We start from the raw sequence: 23,598 nt of genomic DNA, 5'->3' as shown, positions 1-23,598 counted from the left end.
TTTATTCAGACTCACAGCTGGAAGGTGCTGGGTCTCCTGCAAATGCAGAGGAAAAAAAATTACAACATCCAAGGAGGTCAGAGCCCCAAATCCTGCTGAAACCAACTGATTTGGCTGAGACCCCACACGGCAAAGGCATCAGAGCAATCTCACTCCAAGATGTAGTGTCTCCTTCTCACCTGCCAGCTCTCAGAGACAGAGCCCATCCCAGTCATCACCAGTTCAACGCTCTCAAAGCCAGTGTGGGGATGATTATTTTCTTGTCATTGTTTGCTTTGGGCTTTCCTGTTCATCTGGGCTCTCGTGCCAGCGCTCCCCATGATGCTCACAACCATTGTGATCCCCAGAATTAGGGCACTCCTTCACCAAACAGGATTTTGCCTCACACCTTGATAGACTGCACATGACTAATCCACCTATTTTAGCTGCAGGGCTGAAAACACAATAGATTTATACTGCAAAAGGTAGCTCAGAGGTCCTAGACACCGAATCAATGCTCTGCATGAAAATTAGCTTACCTTAAAATTATAGCAAGGTGTCTTTTCAAGAGTGATTAGTAAGGGAACTGGGTTTTTTTCATCTACAAAAAAAGGTGTGTTTCACCTCCATTCCTGCTCTCTTATCATTTTCCTGCTCCTTCTACTTTTAAACTTTTTGTTTTTTTCTCCCTTGTCTTACATATTTCACTGCCCAGGTAAATTATTGCATGCAAATGCCTTGTGATAACAGCAAACTGCAGAATGCATTTTTATTGTCCCTGCTACAAATTAATACATTCCAAGTAAGCACATTTTACTTTAAGCTTGCAAAGATTTCAGCTCCAGACTTTAGGATATATGAATTACCCTTTGCTTTTTCCCTGGGTGAATATATATCATTGCTAACCATTACTGTGTCTGCAGCCAAGGGCAATATAAAAATGCCATTATCTTAAGCAAAGTAGGAAAAAAGAGGCACTGAAACAAGCAGGAGATTGGGTAGATTGCCTGTTACTGCATACTGAGCAGCCCCTCCGTTGTGAGCAGCCCAATCCATCCCAATAAAGCGGCTCAGGTGATAAAGCACACGACGAGCACAGATGGTGGCACCAAGGCCCACAGACATCCACTGCTGCTGCAGGAGCTGCACACTCCAGGGTGTAGTAACAATTAACAGATTAGTCATTTACTTGAGATGTTTCACTCTCTCCATTTATGATCTGAAAGGAGTTTGCAGCATTGGAGGTTTTCTCTTGAACAGCCACGCCAACAAAACGTCCGTGTTCATAACCCCTCCCTGCTACTGCAAAATTTGTCCTATTGGACCCTTATAATTGGGCTGAGGATCAAATGCAATATTCTGATTTATGCTGATGTTTTCCTGAGTGCAAGGACCAAGGAAAATGATGCCCTACACTCAGCAGTCTCTTGATTTGCAAACTATCAATTTTCATAGTTGATTACAATTTTATGAGATTCTTTATCCTCAGCAACTCTTTTTTCCTCTTGAAAGTGATAAATTGCTTTTCCTCCCTACAGTTAGTGTATGCTGTACACATTTCCCAAGCAATATCCATACGTAGGAGAGAACATAATTTTCCTACTGTTCTTGGCTTCTCCTGATCAAAGATACCAGCACACAAAATGAATTTTTCATTCTTAAACTGTTTAAACACTGCCTTTCAGCACTTTCTTTTCTTCCAGAAACGTTAGGGGCCAGATGTATAAATACACTGACTTAAATTTTACCACTAACTGTGAATCCCAAGACTGATGAGCTCAACACAAACCACCCACCTCGAACAGGCTGCATTTCACGGGTGCTCCTTGCCCAGATGTGAGCCAGTGGTTTGGGGCACTCATCTGGTGGTCCTCACATTTTCTGCCTCGCAGGATTCTCATCTCTGCTTGTCAAAATGAGCACTGAACCTACCCATGTTATCTGGGACATCCTGAAGCAGCTGATGCAAAGGGAGTTACTGCAAAGCAACGAGCAGTTGAGCACTAGCAGAGCTCCAAATCCCAGGAACTTCTGATGTCGTCAAAATTGGGCTGCAAAATTTCTATTTAAGCTTATATTTCCTACTTTCTATATCCCTTAATTAATGCACAAGCCAGTGTTATGTTCTAAAAAGAGGCAAAGCAGAAGGCAAGATAAAGAGAATATAGTATGTTCAATAAAAGCATATCAAGTGAGCACACTGAACTAGGATCAGATTCTTTTGTCAGCTGGACTGGTGGGTCTCAGTGGGAACAGTAAGACAGGGCCCAGGAAGTACAAAAAGGATCCAAGGACACTGGAAGAGTTACTGCAGCTTTGAAAACACTGAATTAACTGAAAAACAGCCTAAAAGTTTGGAACTGTCTGTACAGACACAGTGAGCTTGGGAAGGGTTGGGGATAAACCCTTTTACTTCCATTCGGTTCTTCTTTCTCTATTCTTTCCCAACAGACAAATTTGGGAGCTGTCAAAAAAAAAATTCTGACAACTTTTTTTCCTGATAATTTTTTTTTTTTTTGTGGAATAAAAAACCCCACACGTTTTTGATGTTAAAAGTAGATCAGTGCCTCCCCAGAGGAGACAGGAGAGCAGATACACCCGAGCTCTGGCTGACTTAGTTCTGTCACATTCTCTTACTGTTCTAGTCCAGCACAGGGAAGCAACAAAAACCCTCCCGTGTTGAGGATGGAGTTTTCAGTTTGATACAGACTGACAGAGACAAGCCCCAGCGCTGAGCAGAGCCCATCAACCACACTTAGAGTCTCAGCATCTTCACTCTATTCAGTTTGGCTCCGTTTCTTCCCTCTACTCCTGTCAAGAAAAATTCCTCAATTTGTCCTTTAAGTTATTGAAAACCGAGGCTTCCCTGCAGAGGGCTCTGCCTTGGGAACCCCCTGATGCATCTGAAATCCAGCAAGGCTGTCCTGCCATCAGGGCTGTCACCCCAACATCAGTTGGGGAGAGAAAAGGAGAGAATTTAGTGGTGTGGGCAGCCAGCCAGGCACATCAAGAACTGCAAAAACCGGGCTTTGAAAAGCCCAATGGCACACACAGGAATATCAGATGCTGTAAGACAAAGATTCCTAGACCCTGCAGTGTTTTCTAGCAAGCCTGGGTTGATACCAGAATGCATGGCATTTTATTCAGTATTTAGTGACTCTATAGCAACATTAAAAAGCCAACATGAAAAGTGTGGTTTGTGTTTTTTTTTGTTGTTTCGGGTTTTTTGTTTGTTTGTTTGTTTGTGGGGTTTTTTTGGTGTATAAAAGCATTTCTCTATCAGTAAGAAAACCCCTGTGCAGCTGTGGTGTGAAACTTCCACTTAAAAAGAAAATGTGATCTTTCAACAACAAGTTAAATCTAAGTGGCAGGCATGAGTATGGAACAGCTCACCCCCTCCCCACGCTCCATCCAGCATTCCTCTCATTTTGGTTTTAGTTTCAAAGCCTTTGGGCCTTCTATTCTCAGTGATGATAAAGTCTACATTGTTGTCTGCCAACTAAACTCCATTCAGGCCTCATAATACATCACATAATAGACACGGGATTAAGTTGTTAGCTGGCTTTTCTTTCAACTGCCATTCATCAAACAAATAGCACTTTGAGGAAGGAAACCTATTTTCCCAGCTGCAGCCTGCACAATTTAGTTACCCACATTGCTGAGATTTACAGTTTACTCTCTCAAAAGATGACAAATTATTGTGTAGAGACATTAAGTCAGTTTTCATTCAAATCGAGCGGGTGCCTCGCGCTCCCCTCCAGGTACTCGCTGGCTGGGGGAGCACTTACATCAGCACACCTGGTTTTAACTTAAACCTAAACCTCAAGTCCACCGTGGCTCTTCTTAAAATCCATAAATACCCCTTTCTACTGTCCCTCCTCTCACTATTACCCTGAGTAGAACTACCTGCTCTTACCAGTGGAAAGCTCTCCTTTGAGCATGACTGCACACATTTAGAGAAAGGACTAAATATTAATTTTCCTTATATTTCCGCTAATGAAGTTCTTGAACTTTCCTTAAATATAAACACTTCCATAGCAGAGTATGTCAAAATCTACCCACAGTTAGCAATGGGTGACCCAGCCTCCTGTTCTGGAAATACTGCTGGGCATATTAGCACATGGAAACAGGGGTTTAAAGCTGGAAAATGATGTTGCTGCTGGGGAGGTGGATACTCCATGGGCTGCTCCCTCAATAAAATGCTGGTTTAATCTGATGTAATTCTAAACTAAATCCGACTGACTGAGTTTGAGGTCAGGAGAAAGATAGCGAGAGCCTCCATTTAAATTCCACCAGGCACAAATGTGGTCCAGGGGACGGAGGTGAACGAGGATGCTGGAATATGGCCCGTGTGATTCTCTCACCCGTAAAATGGTTTGCCCTCATTTTGCAACCCAGTGGGCCAGTGTAAATTAGCCCTCAGTGAACCAAGCTGAGTATAGCAGGGCAATAATCTGATACATAGCTGGGAGTTGGATGGCTCGTTCTGGAAACATTGCTGTGTTTGTATAAATATTCTGGGCTATTTCGTGCAACAGAAATGATTTTCTGGAAGAAGAAGTTATTGAGGCAACACTTCTGTTGACAGAAGTAGCAATTAGTTTAAGAGATGCTTCGAAACATTGCTCTGAAGTCTGTGGAAGTGTCAGTGACAGCTTGTTTGACAGTGAGGATCCCTGCTGAAGCCCAGGTAATTACACCCAGCCCCCCTGGCACTTTTCTTTCTGGCTGCCTGTGTGCTGTGAGTGAGCCCCGAGCTGGTTTGCTCAGGCACAGAGAATTTGGGCCGTGCCTTCAAACACCTCTGGGTGAATGAGGCTAACACACAGCTTCTCTTAGGGAGGGTTTTCATGGAATGCCATATATGCCATTTACTAACCATTCACCTGAAGGATGTGGGTCTGATACAGCTCCTCGTAGCCGTAGGCATGACAGGTGTAATTGCCCATGTGAACAGTCGTTACCTTGGTGATGTAGAGGGAATCATCTTCTCCAAAATCCTGCATGGAACAGAACACAGGGAAGGTGCCTTATTATTTAGTAACAATATTTTAAACACTACGTGAATGGAGACTACCTGTTCAGAGGGTTTGATGGCATCACAGCCTGGGGACACAGCTTGAGCTCTGAACAGTAGGTTTTAAAGTCCATGAATCAACAGGCAGGGAGGAAATGAGCAGCGATTTAAGAGCAAGGAAAGCAACTCATCTGAGAATACAAACTTTTGTGCTGCTTGCTAACAAGGTGCTCTTTGCACATAAAAAAGATGGCAAGCTCCTGCTGTTTAATTTATGGGGGAATCTAATATCTACCTGTTAACCTCAGATGCATAAAACACTAATGTTTGGGTGGGTTCAGGGTTCCTTTATCTGTGCTGGTTCTTAGAAAAGGCACTGCAGCCTTGAGACTTGATGAGAAAGAACTGAAGCTGCTTGTCACTTATCTCAGACAATATCCCAGGCAGAAGACAAGGCAGTAGACAGAAAGTCTCTTCTCAAACAAACCTGCTTAGATCTGTAAATGTTTAACAAGTATCTTTCTTCATCCCCTTCATCTTCCTAGATCTGCTCTTGCATTACTTCAATTTTTGATTATGGGTGGGGAGGACATGAGTTAGTAGAGATGTTTTGGCACTTGAGTACATTGTACAAGTACTCTGCTTAGGAATTTATTTCAAGTCATTATTTATTTATTTACTTCAATATTTATTTATCAAATTCCAGCTAACAGAACCACAGCACTGATGGGTATGTTAAGCAGCTTCTCTGCTGCAGCCATGGCAGCTCCAAACGAAGTCACAGAATCACAGAATATGGTGAGTTGGAAGGGATCCACAAGGATCATCGAAGTCCAGCTTCAGGCCCTGCACAGGACACCCCAAGAGTCACACCCTGTGCCTGAGAGCATTGTCCAAACACTCCCTGAGCTCTGGCAGCCTTGGGGCTGTGCCCACTGCCCTGGGGAGCCTGTTCAGTGCCCACCACCCTCTGGGGGAAGAACCCTTCCCTGAGATCCAACCTCAGCCTGCCCTGACACAGCTCCAGCCATTTCCTTGAGTCCTGTCTGCTCTTGAGAGTGAAGAGATCTGTACCTGTCCCTCCACCTCCCCTCATGAGGATGGAGAAAGAACCACCCCCATCGCTGCTGCTGCCAACTCCTGCCAGGTGCTGAGAAATAACAAGCAGCAGTTGTTTGATCACTGGATGGGCTGATTTCTAAACCAACTAACACCATTTGGGGCTCCTTCCATCTCACATTTCCTGCCTCTTCAGGGTGCACCTGCTTTGCAGTTTGAAGCTTTCCTTCCCAGCCACCACCCTTTGAACGTTTTTTGAAGGAAGCTGCGGTTCTGCAGCCGACGTGAGATGCCAGCTGGCACCTTCAGGAGCAGTACAAAGGAGCCCACCTCTTGCAGTATGGATTGATCTGCCACTACTTCTGCCAGCTCTTGAATCTCCTCCAAAACCTTCTGTCTGGCACTAGAGAAGCGTCTTCGTGCCTCTCCTCTCAGTGGCAGGTCGGCACTGGCAGGGGGGAGGGAATTTTGAGAACCTGCCTAGTTTTTAGACATGCTCTAAGGTACATTTTGAGTGAACTCTGAGAAATATGGAGCTTACCAGCAGGATAATAACCCTTCCCAAAGCACAGACCTTCACCTGAGAAGGCACAGACATAACCATAACCTGGCTCTGCTGGCAGTGCTGCCCCGATGGGCAAACAGATCAACAACTACAAAGAATCAGAGTAAATCCACAGATGATCTGAAATCCATTATCTGTAATCAAAAGCATCTCAGATATTATTGTCACCTTGGTGTCAGGCAGATTTAGCATCTACACTATGGTATAAGCTGGTTAAGCTGCCCAAGACATTATTACAAATATCTACTCAAAAATCCCCATTTCAAGCACTTGCCTGTTTTCTGGTCAGTTAGATCTTCCCTGAAGGAAGCAAAGATGCATGAGTAACTGCAAATAGAAAAGATATCAACCCTGTTCAAATGATATTTGCATGAGATAGAGAAAATGCTTGCACTGGAGGGGACTTAATAACAGTTTTTAAAAGTTAAAAGAAACTCAAATTGAGTTTAGATCAATAAAAGCAGGATGGCTACTTTTATGGAATGATTTATAAGGAGTTGTGGAAAAACAGGACAATAAAATCTTCTCTATTTAAGTATGTTTCTTCCTTTAAGACATCTCAGAAACATATTCTGAGTGCTTGGTTTGTGCTCTGTAATTGTCTTTTTATGGACAATCTGTTTTTTCCAATGCATACAAATGTATTAATATAAGTAAAGACCCTCACAAAAACAAACAGATGCAAGACTATAGTATTATTCTCTCTCTCCAAATATGTTTTTCTTGAAAAGAGAGGCTTATATTAGTAAAAACATGGTTTATGACTTCTAAAAAATATTTTCTGATTTCTGGTGCTTAAAGAAAGTTATCAAGGATGATTTAGGTTAACACTGTATCATTTATGTTGGGCACTGAAGGAAATTATCAGCCCTGCGTTAGAATCTGCACACACAGTAAATTCATATAAGGCTACAGCATTATTAAAAATGAAAAGTATTAGATGTGGGAAGGAAAAAGTGATTAAGAGATTAAAGGTTTGATACTGAACCTCTTGTTGCTACAAAAACTAGTCTGAATTCTCTAAGAAATTAATGGCTCTTCTTTGTGTGTGTTTATTGCAGCTCACGGCTCCTCCTCGTGTTTCCCCGTGGATATAATTAGTACATAAGGATTTCACAGCTACATTTTATATCTATGGCTGCATTCTCATGCACAAGCACTTTCTGTGTGTATTTCATAAGGGTATATTTGGAAGTGCTGTAAAACCCAAGCCCCAGAGCATAAAGAAATGATGAGTCTTTGATTCCAGAACAGCCTCTAACTTTGCGCCTTGCGCTCGTCCCGGTCAGGAGGGCTGGGCCACAGTGGGAAGCTGTGGGATAGATTTGGGATGTATCCCATCTCCCTCCGTGCTGCCTTTGGGAGGAGCTGCCCAGCTGCATCTCTGGCCACTGCCAGAGGGTGTAAATTAACTCTGTTTGCTGGGATGGGGTGGGCAGAGGGGACGGGAAGAATTCACGGTGCCCCTACCCCAAACCCCAGCAATGCCCCACAGTGAACTGGAAAGGCATTTAAATGTATTGTCCCATGAAAAGGAATAGGCAACCAGGAGAAAGGCAAGAAAAGCAACTTCTGAGACACGGTTTTCCTCACTGACCACTGAAGGTGAATTTTCAGAGAGTCACAGAATCATGGAATGGGATGGGTTGGAAGGGACCTCAAAGCCCATCCAGTGCCACCTCCTGCCCTGGGCAGGGACACCTTCCACCAGCCCAGGCTGCTCCAAGCCCTGTCCAACCTGGCCTTGGACACTTTCAGGGATGGAATTTTCTTGTGAAGAGGAAGAAACAAAAGTGATGAAACCAGAGGCAGAACCCATCTAACTCCACAAAGTGATGAACTCTGCATCACAGCAGCCAGATAAGCACAGGGTGTTCATCACCTCTCTTTTATGAATTTCATTATAAAATAATTCTACACGTTCTGATAAAAAACCCTCAGAAATCTATGCCTATAATTTCTCATAATTGATAAGGTTGACTAGTGGCAGCTGATAAATTGACTTCTTCAGCAGTTTGTCTCATATTTTCTCTTCCTTTTTCAAATGAAATGTTCTCTGCCCTTCATGAGCTTCTTTCATGCCTTACCCTTCAACTAAAGGACTAATTAAATGACCTTAGAACATATTTTAACTTTTCAAGATTAAAAAAATGCACCATCCTGCCTTCTACATTGATAACAGCTCAGAAATCCATAAAATATTTTAAAAAATAGTTGCTATTCACACAGTCAATTCCATAAAACAACAAAGCAGACACCAGAAAATGGCTCTGCACCTTTTTTTTTTGGATTGTATTTCCTTTCCATCACTTCTGATTACCCAAGGCATCGGTCTCTCCAAGCACAGGATGTTCCATATTCATTTATCCCCTTCCCACTCGAGTGCACTCCCTGGTCTCGGGGACACCGCGCTCGGAGACGTGGAAACATCGACACTGCTTGGAAATCTTGCTCACATTCTGTCCCAAGAGAATCCCAATCTGCCACTGTAACACCACAAATCTCCTGCCCTGAGTCCCAGGAGGGAGCTGGGGGAGAGGAGCCACATTAACCCTGGGTATGGATCCCAGGCACCCACCACCCATCCTCTTCTGCCTGTTTGCAGATGCTTTTTCATGAGGATTTCCAACACTTAAACCCTTCCCATTTTTGGCCAACTCTCTTGTTTTCCAGGAATTTTGAAGAGGAATCAGTATAAAGTAGATCGAGGCTTATTATTTTTTAGGTTAACTTCCAACTTGCTCAAGGAAAAAAGTCCAGTAAAGAACAGAAAAGTCATCCCAGAGACACAAAAGCAGAGACTCCCCCACCTCCCCAGCTCTGGCACAGGTCACCCTGCAGTTATGGCACTACTGCCATGGGCAGGGACACCTTCCACCTTCCAGGTTGCTCCAACACCATCCAAACTTCCAAATGAAGAAAAACACCACCCTGATTTCACAGTCACTAAGATGTATTAACTAGTTCCCATGAAAAAGCCTTGCCTGATCCTCAGACTCCCAGAATCTCTCTCTCTCTGCTAATGTTTACAGGATTTTAAAATGAAATGTACCCAAGCATTTAATAAGACTATTATTATTCAAAATCTACAACAATGGCTATCACTTTGGGAACGATTTCTCCTCACTAATCAAATGTCTCTGATCTTTTTTTTACAATAGATTCATGAGTGATTCATATAAAAATAATAAAAACTAAATTAGTCATGGGCTCTTAAATCACTTTCTTTGGTGTTTTTAATAATTCATTTCCAGAGACAAGCTGAGAACTTATGCTTCATTAATATTATTTGTTCTTGGTTTTACACATGCTATCACTTTAGTCATTTACATGGAGAAAAAATTCAGCCTTAAGCAAATGCCAGAAAACTATTGCAAACACAGCCTGATGGGACTTTAATTTATCTTTTCTTGTTTTGCTGCTCAAAGAATTTAACACAACATAAGACTTTGCTGGCAAGCCAAAAAAAAAGTTTTTGGCTTGAACATATGGAAATGAACTTTTTAGATAGATGTGTAATTATAATATAGGTAAAAAAATGGGTGAGTTTTATATCCTGAGAAACTCAGAGACAACATTACAAGGAAAATCAATGGTAGGTACAAGCCTCTAAAAATGCAGGTGGATACAATTTCTGCACTCTTCATTATGGCCAAATGTGAGACTATATATTCTGAAAGTACTGCCAGAAGTAATTTTCCACTTAACCTCTCCTTTAGAGCCTGAAAAGACCTTGAGAAACTATAAGGAATTCTGTAAACTTTGATTTGGAAGTGAACAAACCGGGCTGTAAACATGGAGCTCTGTGCCATCCTGGGTTTGATCATTTCAACAGCCCCAATTCCCCTAGCAGGGAACTAATGGGGTCATTCACACATGATCTGTCTATTATTTACCAGTGAATCCACATTAAATCATGAGGATATCACCTCCTAAGGGCCGTGAGGTAGCTGTGGAGGTGATTTCCCAGGTGCAGAGGGGGATTTGAGCCACCAGTGATGTCTGGAATTGTGCTGTGCCTGGGTGGGCTGTTCTGGGAGAGCAAGGCCAAGCCATCCTACCTGACATCAGCAGAGATGAAGAACCCTGTGCTTCAACAACCTGCTAGAAAAGCTGAGTCTTGAACTAATGATCTAAGGCCAGTTTGAGTTAAAATGCACAGATAAAAATGAAATGAGTAATGAAAGACACTAAAGAGCTTCTGCTCTAGCCACCTGCATTACCCTTGGGAATTCACCACATTCTTATCTACCTGTACACCACAATATTTGTTTTCTTATGGTAATCCTCTCTTCTCTGTTGTTTGTGTCTGCTTCTGAGGGAATAACTTATGTTTACAAATTTTATCAATTTATGTATTTTTCTCTGGAGATAATGTCAAATCATGGGAAACAATGCCCTGTAAATATTATATAAATACCTTTGACTCCATGAGGAGTTTATTATATTTTCAAACTGAGGAATGCTTGCATAATCACATATTTGGGAAAACCTACTGCCTGTTCCTAGGAGGCAAAAGTATATTATTTTGAAAGATGGCACATCTGAACCACTTCACTATTTGTAATCAGAAATCAATTTATAGCTATGACAATCTTATCAGTTTCAGCTACATTATAGTTATTTTCTGCATGAGAAAAGTTGATGTGACTTTTTAAAGTAGAACTGCAAAGGGAATTCTAATGGACAAATAATATGGATGGGTAATTTATGGAGAAATAATATTTTTATGCTAAAAGCAATCTTAAATGTTTGCAAGAGAGATCGTTTAATTACATGTACCATTAGGATGGCTCTTCTTCAATAGCTGTGTGACAACTCATTAACAGAGCTCCTCACAGACAGGACAAGACAAATTATTACTAGTTGCTTATGAAAGCTTCTGATTAGGAGAGCAATGAAAAATTATTAATATTTTGTTGCCAATCAAGATATCACATAAAAATGATTTAACTAATGCACTTAAACAACCAGGCTTTATAGTAATCTTCAATCTTTCAGTCCTGTGCAAATTTAGGATTATCTAGGTTTTTGTTGGCTGTCTTTGTCACTTCCAGTGTTAATGTGGAACACAGTCATCCTTCTCAGATCACATTTGTCATGAATCCAGAGAGAATAAAGCCAGGAAGGACCCCTCAGCAGTGCCTCTCCTGTGCTGCTCTCACACCTGGCTGGAAGGATTCTGGTTTTCCTAGACCTGAGCTTTTATTTTCATCTGATTTCTCGAATTAGCCTTTAGAAGAGAGAGAGTTTAATTGAAATATAATACCCGGATTTTTCCAAGTGTGCGACTATCCTGTAGGTCTGTATGTGATTACCGTTGTGCCAAGAGCAGAGAGGATTTTCCTGAAGTTAAAAAGGTACAATTAATCTCCTGTTGCACTTCCAATTAGCCAAATTGCCAACCTTATTGTGAAAAGCAGAAATGCAATCGAGTTTCTGCTTGAGGCGGACTAAAAGAAAACCGAAGTAATTTAATTAACTGCCTTGCAGTACATTAGAAGCACGCTGCCTTTACTCCCCTGCTGTCAATGCCTCTAAAGAGATAATTGTTTAATGGGGGTTTCTGTACCCACAAAAGGCTGAAGCTTTGAAGTCTCTGCTGCCACCCCCCAGCCTGTTGGACACACATGGCTGCACCTATTTTCTCGCTGTGTTTTCACATGTCACCCTCACAGAGCCAGAGCAGGTGACACCTCTGTGGCACAAACAGCAACCCCAACCCCAAGCATCCTACAGAGTGCCCATGCTGGAAGAGAGAGGATGAAAAATGGTAATCCCCAAATTGTGCCACCTCAAGCAACCAGACCAGAATCCAGATGGCAGTGATAGATACAGAACATAAAAAAAAAATATTATACAGCTCAATGAAAGACGAAAAAAGGTGTGGAGGTGTTCATTAGACTAAAAAAAGTGGATGTGCAGTAGTAGCAGGTGTTACATAACAAGGTGATAGAGGTCATAAACTGACATGTGAAACATTTAAATTGAAGCATAAATCTCGTTTTTTCTCCCTGTAAGAATCTCAGAGTGCTCTTCTGATAGAGTTTCTCAGTGATATACTAGTTCAAACAGATCAAAAAGGGATTTTTTTTTTTGCTGTATTACACTCCATGGGGGTGTTGAATCATTCAGGAACCAGTGAGCTTATGTGCAAAGACATAACTCTGCCTCTTAACACAGAATAACCAATGAGAAAGAGAATTACTTATCAGCAACCCAGAAATCCACTTGGGCTGGCACTAAATGATGGGAGGAACTGGCATTTCAGTCTGAAAATGTACTCAGCATTCTGTTTAAAATAGCAGGAGCTGCAAATGAACCCTCACAGCCAAGTGCTATCTGTCCTTCAAGGATGTGCTTCTACTCCAATGTCCAGTTGCCACAGGAATTTTAATCCATTAAGATTAATCTTACCATAACCAAATTTCATAAATGGGAGATAAGTACCTAGGATGTTCATTATTTTCGGCCAATAAATTCTAAGACCACTCTTAAGCCTCCATTGCATTTCAATGCCCTGCTCAAAGCAGTGACAAGAAATGCATCTTAGAGGATAATACTTGCTTTGATGAAAAGAAAAAGATGTTTTGATGGTTTTAATTACTGAGTTTGTGCACACAGTAATCACCTATACATGGTGCACATGATTTTCCTGCTAAGGTAGAGTCAACAAATAAAGTACTGAGATGCTGTGTGCATTTCTGTCCCATGTGCTGTAATTTTCATGGTTTAATGCAGAAGAATAAACCAAAGATTTCTCCCATTTCAGCAATCCTGGATACACAACAATTTAGGGAGCTACAGTATTGACTGTAACAACTCCGAACTGAGTGGTTATCAAATTAACAAGAGCTGAACAAAAATATAAATCAACTCTTGCTGTAGTGTAATTAAAATAAAACCTGATTTACCGTGTACTTTAATGCAAAGAGAAATGAAATACAGACCGTATTTTCTGTACGCTACTTTCCACTCTCTCCGTAATTAAATGTTATTAAATAAATGACTAAGTTTATACCATCATTCAGGTATTGTCTTTGCCACCAACTATGACTCACAGATCAGACCAGCACCGTGAATTAAAAGAGATTCATCTTCCTTCCTGTGAGGGCATTGCCACTCCCTGCCGAATAATCCCATTTTTAAACTGCTCCTCAGACACAGCAGCCAAGGAATCAGAGAGGAGTACTGGCTGAAAGGCAAGTGAAACAGGAGGGAGAGAGAAAAAAAAAAGTACTGTTTGATTTGGAGAGAGGAGAGATTCATTGCCAACCCCAAATGTTTTTGTTTCACGCTCTTCCTGGAACTGGCAAAGACATCCCTGAGGAGCCGATGGTCTGGAGAGCTTCCCCCCTGAGCTTCCAGCTGTGTGGACCACAGGTTGCACCAATGGAGTGAGTAACCAGGGATGAAGCAGCTGTGCTGGGTCCCTCAGCACTGAGCTTTGATTTCAGGTAACGTGTTCCGAGCCCTCCTGCTTTGCTTTCATCCCTCACACAACACTCACAAATATCCCGCCAGCTCCCCGTTTTCCACGAGCACAAGGCAGAACTCGTGCCCTCTTAACTATCACCTGCTGGGGGAGGTGACACTGGAGGCCCTGCCCAGACAGCCACACGTACGTTGATGTCCTCCAGGTCGAGGAAGTTGAGGACGACGCCGTTGCGCTTCCAGACGATGGGAGGCCGCAGGGCCCCGCGGATGCCGCACGTCAGGACGGTGCTGAGGCCCACGGTGATGGTGGTGACAGTGACCCTCTGCTCCTCGGGGAGGCTCAGCCGAACCACCTCTGCGAAAGGCACAGGGACAGGAATTACGTCAGACACCGCACAGGGAGGCTGGGCCTCTTCTCCCCCCCCTCCGCCTTCTTTGCTTTCTCCTTCCAGGAATAACGCGGAAGGATTTTGGCAATATCTGTGCTATAAAAAACCCCATAAACAGTAAAGCCAAAAACAGAGACAAACTGAATCTGCCACAATCAAAGTGGCTGCATCCCTTTGCTGAGGCATCTCCGTGGCTGCTGTGGCAGGAGGGCACCGAGGTGGCCCACTGGCCATCCTGGCTGACACAGAGCAGTCAGCAACAGGAGCACGGGGAGGACAAGCTCTCTGGCCTGACATCACCTGGGTTTGCTTCTCTAGAGCCCTCCTGCCAAGGCCCTCCGAAGAAGCACAAAAACGAGTCATGTTCATTCCTTGAAGAAGAAGAATTAAGGTCAGACTGTTGTCACTGAAATACAGATAAACCCAGTTCTGAATTGTCCAAATACTGGAAGCCACCAAGCAGGAAACCTTCTTTACCAAAGGCAGCCTCACATGGCATCTGAGATACAGGTGTCCTAAAAAACAGAGCTTTCTTATATTTTATTTAAATTAAACAAACAAACAAACAAGCCAGTTATTTTGACTTCCATGTGCCACACAAAAGAAACTCCTGAAGCAGACCTTACCGAAATCCACACCACCACCTCTTTGGAACCACACCTCCATCATTTCACCCCACACAGCATCTTCAGGCCACTTCCTGAGAAGATCCCAACGCCACGAGCACTTTCCTCCAGCCCTCTGAAGAAGAGCTGACTTTCACTGACTCTGAACACTCATTTTTATCACATCAGTTCACAGATTAAGATGTGATTTTGCCTTAAAAGTTAACAGCTTTGGTGGGAAAATCTGGCATTCATTTATGGGACTTGCACAATGGAAATGCATGGAATAAAAATGAAAAAAAAAAAAAAAAGGTATCTACATTCACAAGCACCACTTTCCACCTCTTCACACATCATCTAATTGAAAAATTGCTTCAACATCTCTTGAGTAGCAAATCTCTTAAATCTGTTCACTAAAAGATACATCCCATATCTGCCAGGAACGAGCATTTCTACTTCTTTGAATTCTCAGTGCTGTTTTAGGAAGAGTACAAGCTGTTTTAAATAAAAGGTAGCTATAGTTATGATAGATAGGTGGTCAAAAATAGGAAGGAACCTTAGAGCCCATCTCATTCCAGCCCCCCATGCCATGGGCAGGGACAGGTTGCTCCAAACCCAGTGGAACCTGGCCTTGAACATTCCAGGGATGGTATGTCCATCCCACCACCCCCATCCAGCTTCCTGAAGCATGTAAACAGCACATAGGGGCTAATAATGTAGTTATTTTCTGCATAATGAAGAACTCCCTTTAATGAATAAAATATTTGGAGTGCACTTGACAGGATAAAGAACTGATAATTACAATAATTTGTAGCACGGAGTAGGGCTAATGAGGACATCTTTTCTTGAGGAGAAATGAAATAGAGGGCCATTCATTTGCCAGAGAATTGTTTTTTCATCTTACTGCTGTTTCCCTTAATTCCCTGTGCTGTTTTTCATGCTGCCTTGAGCTCCCTGGCTCATGCTGGGCTCCCAGAAGCTCCCTCTCCAGCAACGTTTTTTGAGTGCTTTGTTGCAGGAGAATTTGAGGCTCCCTGCCCATCTTCCAAACGACTGCTAAAGAGGCTTTGGCCTCTCCTTTTTAGAAGCACGGTAATGAAAAATACATTAACTTTTAATTAAGAAGACACCTTGCACAGCTGCCATTCCTGGATGAACCATACGAGGCCAGGAGATGACTTTTTTATGTTAAAGCATGTAATTAGCACTTGAACAACACAAACACACTCCTTTTTAGAGTGCTTCTATGGAGCATATTTGAGAGCATCTTATTACCAGTACATTTGAGGGACTCCTATTAACATCTAAAAGCCTTCCTACTACTACAGAATTATTTTGTGTGGTTTCAGTTATTGCTTTGTTGTTCTCCATAGAAAAGATTTCCTAATGCAATCAGGTGTACCTGGGGAGGAAACAGGATTCCCTAAGAGGATGGCAGGCTGAGCTTTTTAAAAATCTCTTTAAAAACTCAGTCTTGTATCTAAGTTATAGAGCTTAGACACACTGATGCTATTGGTTTTCGTGTACAAATTATTCAAGTCACCATAATGATTTTTGTCTAGAGCTTCTAGATTAAGTATTGAACACTTCTCATTTTATTTTCAAAAACCTTCAGGAGATAAAAGGATTTTTAACACATGTATAAACCTGAACATAACAAATGGACAATATTCAAAGGGTGCTCACTTGCAGAACAGAAGCTGGAATGGAATTTGGTCCTAAAATCAAGCAGTTTTCTGTTCATTTGGAAATTCTGCAGGATGATGCATGGAAACCAGCTTTCTACAGTCCAGAGCTTCAACCAGTATCAGTCCTTGCTGACCACAGTTATCACCTTTAAGGAAGAACTGCATTAAGCATGACTCTCTCTCAGAGGACCAGGAGTAACCTTTCATCAGGCAGATGAAAGACACCAAATGTGGCCCAAAATCAAGGTCAGTGAGAGGTGGTCAGGACACCACAACCTCTCCTGTGGTGATGGCAGAGCTCAGTGCCTGAACACCGTGTGGCTCAGCAGTCAGGGCAGTGCCATCCTCAAACCCCTCTGCCCCGTTCTGGGGGGTGAGGGAGGGATCCCTCCCTGTGTGCCAGGGGTTCTCCCACCTTTCCTGCCAGCTCTGACATTGAGCCCCAAGCCCTGCAGACCCAGCAGTTGCCATCCTGCTGTTCTCACATTAAATTCCTTGCAGTGTCAGTCCTGCAGTGAGAACACGAGGTCTTACTAATTCCTCTTCTTATAAAAAAAATGTCAAGGTACTGTTGAAGATCTTCCTGTGTCCCTCCTCCTCTCCAGTGTTAAGGTGCTAGGCTGGAGTTACACTGCACCTCCACCAGCTCTGCATACTAATGCAGCAGGTATTGCTTGTTGTGCTGGTTTATCATGGAAATCTTTCTCTCTGCTGTCATTTGCAGCTCGCCAAAGGCAATCATAATTTCCCAATGAAGACATGTATAATTGAGGTCATTACAGGGAGCAACCTGGAAAGAACATCTATGGAGAAAACCTCCTTGATGTAGTGCCTCGTGGAGATAATTTACACAGTGATGGTGGGCGCCTGCCTTTGCTCGTGCTGCACTCCCTACACACACAGATCTCACACTTTAAAAAGGGCTTCATATCATGAATTAGATCTCTTCCTTTAAATCTAAAGAAAATATACTTTTTAATGCATTGTTGCCACATTTAATCATGGTTATAGTTGTTCATGGACACCTTGCCTCGCTGAAACAGAATATCATAGAATCATAGAATAGTTTGGGTTGGAAGGCACCCCTCAGAGGGGAGAGAACGAACCAAAATGCACCTTGTTTGATGTAACAGGAGAATGACTTTCAAAGCAAGTCTCCAGCACTGATTCTTGCCCCCAAATTAATGCTCCTGAGCAGAGGGACCTGTTGTCTGTGAACTGAAGCATGGGTAACACAGCCCTAAACACATCGTGTTTCTCCAGCAGTGGTTCAAGTCAGGGTTGATTTAATGGGATGGAAACTTTAGTGTCTACTTAATTCCCCAAGTCCTGCAGCTGTGTTTATGCACTGCATTGCATTAGTAAAATCTGTTTATTGCCTCATGGCCATGAAGGTCAGTGGTAATTTTAGCATTTGTTTCAACAGATAAAAGAGTTCTCTGGCTGAACACTCTCTAAGGTGAGGAGCTCACTGAATCAAGAAAATAAAAACAATTAATGGATCACAGTTAAAACCAGGATATACCCTTTTTAATTATTTCTTCCCCAATAAATTTGATGAGATGTATTTGGCTTTGCATAGAGTTTGGAGAAATTTTAGTCCCTCTTAAAGCTGAGCCAAGTGCAGCTAATTGATTTTAAAATGACCGTGTTAGACGTGAGGTGTGTGTCTGAACACGCCACTGAAGATGAAGTTTGGCCAGACAAAGAGGGACTCTGGTGCTGCTGTTGGGGACACATTGGGGATGAGATGTCATCTGGACAGTCACAGCTGGGAGAGGTTAAAAGCAATGAAAAGCAGTTCACAGTGGGTCAGAATCTGTAAAGCACTGTATAATATGCTTATAAATTACTGAGATTAGCATTTGATTTAGTTTCTACCCTACTCTATAGGCCAAACAAATGAATTAGTAACAACCTCAGTACACAAATCACCCTGGTTTGCCTTTGCAAACGTGTCCCACTGGCTGTTTCTAGGACTATCTCCAGAAGAAACAGTCATGCCATCACAATTTGCTGGTTATTAAGGTTCAGCAGGCTGGTCTCACCCAGACACATCTGCTGTCCTCTCACCTGCCCTGAGACACAGGAAAGGACCATCCATCACTCAGCCACAAAAGAAAGCTCCATTTTCTGAACACCAGCTGAGAATGAAAGGAAAGCCAGTCAAGCTACTAAAATTGTTTATGTTATTAATTAACAACATTAAAGCTGTTAATGAACATGATTAAAGTTGTTCACAATTAATGAACCCAGAGAATTCCTACAGCTCCCACATCAGTTCAGAGCAGGTGACTGGGATGAGGTTTCTGGCTTTATAACCTGTGAAAAACACCAAGAGCTGGCTCTGCCTCTGGCCACCCTTGGTGTGACATCTCAGGAGCCTGGGGTCCCTCAAAAAGAGCTCATAAGGATTGTAAGCTTAATTAATGTGAACCACAAAATGATTCCTAAAGCTGAGTAGAAATGCTCATAACTCAGCTTTATTTTGTAACTGCAATAATTCAGGTTCTTAATGTCATTTATAAATCCTCAGGACCTCGTGTGTGCTACTTCAGAAAGCATTTTATTGTAAATTCTCTCCTAAATTAGTAATGCTGTTTTCTAAGTCATAAAAAGGCATAATTATATTTCTAGCAGAATTTAGTACCTCAAGCCCTTTTCTGTCACTACTCTTGATGGCCACAGGTTATGACTGCCTGAGGTAGGTCCCAAATCTATCTTGTGGAATTCAAAATAAATGTGTGCAAGTCACCCACGAGACTCAGCTCTGGTGTGGTGCTGTAAGACAAGAAAGACCCCTTCTCTCATCCCTGGCAAGCTGAACAGCTCTTTAGTCCAAGTGACCATGACTCAGGAAAGGTAAGAGAAATGCAGATATTGAAATAATGAAATATTAGGACACCTTTTACTTTTCTTCAGCACCTGTGTCCATAAAATGCCATCAGTGACACATCACAGAATGGTTTGGGTTGGAACAAACATTCCAAGATCATCTTCTCCAAGCCCCTGCCAGGGGCAGGGACACCCTGCACTACACCAGGCTGATTATTTAGATATTGAGAAGGTGCAGAATAAAACAAAGCACAGCTTGAAGGGGGAGGAATCTCACGTCAGACTTTGGTCCTCACATGCAGACCACGCTGTCCCTGCTCCTGTGAACCACCTGCATGTTCCCCTCTGGGAGAAACGCCCCAGGGGAGGACGAGCAGCGTTTCCAGCAGCTGGATTTGAGAGTGGCCAAGGATTTATTGAGATCTCCTGAACTTCAGAGATCTGGAGGCTGGAACCACCTTGAGACGGTGTCTCAATGCCCTCCTGGGCCCTGGGTCACCCTGCCTGCCCTGGGGATCTGCTCCCAGGAAAAGGCAGCTCTCACAGTGGCTACAGAGCAACTTCAGGGGAGTAATTCCAGCAGAGCCACCTGCACTGGAAACGTCACATCTGGAGAGGCAAACTGTTCCAGCAGCTGCTTACTTATCTCAGTTATACACAAAGCCCTTCCAAAAATCATACACATTTAAGTCCAGCTCTCCCACGTGAATTTCTATCAAGCACTTTCATGTAGCTAATAAATTTGCCCCAAATCATTTCTATTGACTTTTAACCAAACACAGCTTCTTTAAGTACTTTATCCTAAAGATCAATTTGTTTTCCTTTTTTTTTTTCCTAAAGAAAACAAGCAACACACTTTCCATCACAAAATCCCATCACTGTCCTCCTGTTACTAATCAGAGGGAGAACATTGAGTTTGTGCAGGAAGGGATAATTCATTCATTCTTGAAAGTACATGAATAAATATAAGTTGTTCAGTGCTTAATTGTCTAATCTCCTGAGGGTAGTGATGGATTCATTATGTAAATAGGCATAAGTAGTCTATTTTAGAGAATAGTTTACATAAATGCATTTGTTTTTATTTTAAACTCCTATTTCCCACAGATTGAGAGCAACGTTGATATGATTAATTCCTGATGAAATATTCCCATGTTGTACCAACAGCGTCCTGCTGAGATTGGAACAGCCACACATTTCCCCAGCCAATTTATTAACTTCAAAACTAAAATTGCTAATGGGCCCAACAGGCTCTCAGGATTCCTTCTGGGAGTCACAGAATCACAGACTGGGTTGGGTCCCATCCAGTCCCATCCAGTCCATCCAATCCCATCCCATGTCTTTTCTAACAGGTTTATTTCAGCATCTGTAGGAGTTTAAAAGTTTTTCCCAGTCCAGAAATTCCTTAGCTCTGAGACTGAGAACACTTGGCATGGGCAGGTTCTTCCAAATCAACAAGACTTTTAACAACAGCCACTATCTATTTTTAAACTATGGTATTTCAGAGTTTCAGAACCAAAAAAAAAACATAAGAAACCACTAAACTTATTTTTGTAACTTTTCTCAGTTGCAACAGCTGAACTGATTTATACCTGATTTAAGACAGAAAAAGATAGCTTCTGGTGGAGGAGGTGGCATGCCAAGTTTCTCCCTGGAGTGAATTTTTATGGATGCTCTATAAACCTCTAGGGTTTAGCATGGAAATACTGTCAGAACATTAAGTTCAGCATGACTTGTGGGAACCACTAAAATGGGGACATAAATTACTTCAAAAATAGAGACAAGTCGGGCCATGGGATATTTGGGGGTTCAAGAAGCATTCACACACAGTTTGAAAGCCCTGAGTCATCAAAAGTGGCTGCATTGAACTGCTCCAATCTTCCACTCTGCCCATTTTCCTGAGTTCCTGGCCAGGAATGGATGGGATACACTGAAACACAGATGAACCAGGAAACAGGGAGACTAGAAAAAAACCAAACAAACCTGTGTTTCTTCTCTACCTCGATTAAGGGTTTGTAAAAAAGTCCCAGGCATTTATAGGTGTATGTATCTCTTTCATTTACTGTGCTCATAAACAACCAAATCAATGAGAGCACACCTTTGGAGCTGTAAATAAGCATTAGTGATGTTTTTCATGCAGCTTTCATTGCTTTCCACGGATCACTGCAGATTCAGCTGTGGTGACTGCATGGATTTTGCATCTTTCCTGACTGTAGCTAAAGGATGCTTTAATAAATGCAGGGACTCTGCTTTCCTGTGCTCATGCCATCCCAAGACAGAACCTGAGATTGCTCAGCTTGGAGGGGGCTTGGAGCAACCTGGTGTAGTGGAAGGAGAAAGGAATGTGCAGATGAACAGCAGCAAGTTGTGAAAAATCAGGTAATTCAATACAATTTCCTTCTGGTGCAGGGAAAGCACAGAGCAAAGAACAGGGCCTGAAGAAAATCCCCTGCTATCAACACATGGTTTGTTGTGGGCAGCTTTTGTCCTGGTTAAACCTTTCCCCTGCAGATAAGAGCCTTTAACTGGGTAATTCATCAGTGCTCCAGCACAATGCTGGGCAGGCAGCAGGGATTTTGGAACAAATTTGGGATCAGGATGGACAACAAAAGATTTGGAAGGGTCCAGCACTGAAGGGATTAAGTACAGCCACTGAGGTGGCTTTTCCAGTGGAGTTGAAACCTGTGCAGAGAGCTCCAGGGATAGGGTCAAGCCGTGGTGATGGCAGAAGAAGCAGATTAAGTCCTTGTCCAGACAGTGACCCCCTGCTCTGCCTCAGTTTCCCCCAGGGGAAAGAATTCCTAGGCCATTCTGGGAATAACATATTTGAAAAGATTTCTTGGATCAATGGAAACAGGGGTCACACAAATACCCCCAAGCATGGCATGTTGTTGGATTTCTCATTAAGGCCCCTCTGAGGTTCACGGGTAAAATCCACATATAAAACTGAAATTTATTTACATAAAAACACTTCAAAGCCAAGATTTGCAGCTTCTGCTGTGAGAAACTTAAATTCCAGCAACACAAGAATGATAAATGCTGCATCCTTGAAAGCAACAGGAAAAACAAATCACCCAGACTACCATATTAAAAAGCATATTGAAAAGCGAGATACGCTGGCAAAACCCAACGTGGCCACTTGTACTTCGTGTACAGACCGACAGCAGCATCTTGGAACTTTTACATCTGCAGGGCAAAATGATTTATAGAAGCTGTTCTTTATCATTCAGGCTTATAAGTCTTATGTCACATAAAAGCCCCTGGCACCAGAGGAACATCCTGATTGTAGGAGAGAGCAGTGACAGCCTCCATCACCCGGGTCGCACGGCACCCTTCTAGCTCTGCCAGGACTTATTTAGAGAGCAGCCATTCAACAATTTGGTTTTCCTTATCTTATATCCTCAACCTTATTTTCAGCTATTCAAATGCAGCTCTGAAGGCAGAAATGATTCATTGCTCCCTGGATTTTTCTGTAACACTCTCCACCATTAAATCCGCTTTGGAAACGCTCGTGAGCACCTTTGACGTGTTTGCTCTCACTGAGTTATGTGGCCTCAGAGAGGGGATCGTTTCACACAGAGGGCTTTTTAGCCCTTCTCCCTCGTTTCTGCTCAGCCTGCTCCCAGCTCCAAACTGGCCAAGACCTCCTGCCCCTGCCTTCAGCCACCCCACCCCACTGACTGTGACTGACTGACAGCCCTCACCAGTCACCCCACTGAGAGCTGGTCCCCAGTTCCCTTCCCTGCAGCCACAGCTCTTCCATCACCTCTGCCCCCTTCACACCTCCCAGGGCCAGCAGAGACTGACAGGACAATGCATGGCCTGGTCCTGCTCCTGCCTCTGCTGCTTCTCACCAAAGGAATTTCTCTCCCAAAACCTGAGAAGCTTTTCTGAATCTGAGTTTGCATTTTAAAACTCAGTCCTTCTTGGGCTGCTCCAACCCCTCCAAGCCCTCAGTCCACCTCTCTCTCTGGACCACCAGCCTGCTTCAACATGTGTTTCATCATCTCTTCCAACCAACAGTATT

At 42.9% G+C, this 23,598-nt stretch overlaps 1 protein-coding gene across 4 annotated transcripts in view; it reads right to left on the bottom strand.

Annotated features, from left to right (window-relative positions):
• The window catches only part of FSTL4 (follistatin like 4), a 333,296-nt gene that overhangs the window by 21,397 nt on the left and 288,301 nt on the right, over positions 1-23,598 (bottom strand). For all 4 annotated transcript variants that reach the window (XM_050311904.1, XM_050311903.1, XM_050311902.1 and 1 more), the window contains 2 exons: positions 14,246-14,412; positions 4,859-4,979 (listed from right to left, as the gene is read on the bottom strand). In XM_050311904.1, the coding sequence (XP_050167861.1) occupies positions 4,859-4,979; positions 14,246-14,412 (288 nt within the window). The remainder of the gene's footprint in view (positions 1-4,858; positions 4,980-14,245; positions 14,413-23,598) is intronic.

The sequence above is a fragment of the Myiozetetes cayanensis genome, unplaced genomic scaffold (assembly GCF_022539395.1).
Source record: "Myiozetetes cayanensis isolate MyiCay16 unplaced genomic scaffold, myiCay2020 scf17, whole genome shotgun sequence".
NCBI lineage: Eukaryota > Metazoa > Chordata > Aves > Passeriformes > Tyrannidae > Myiozetetes > Myiozetetes cayanensis.
Note: the sequence above shows the minus strand (reverse complement) of the source record. Positions and strands in the feature narration are given on the sequence as shown.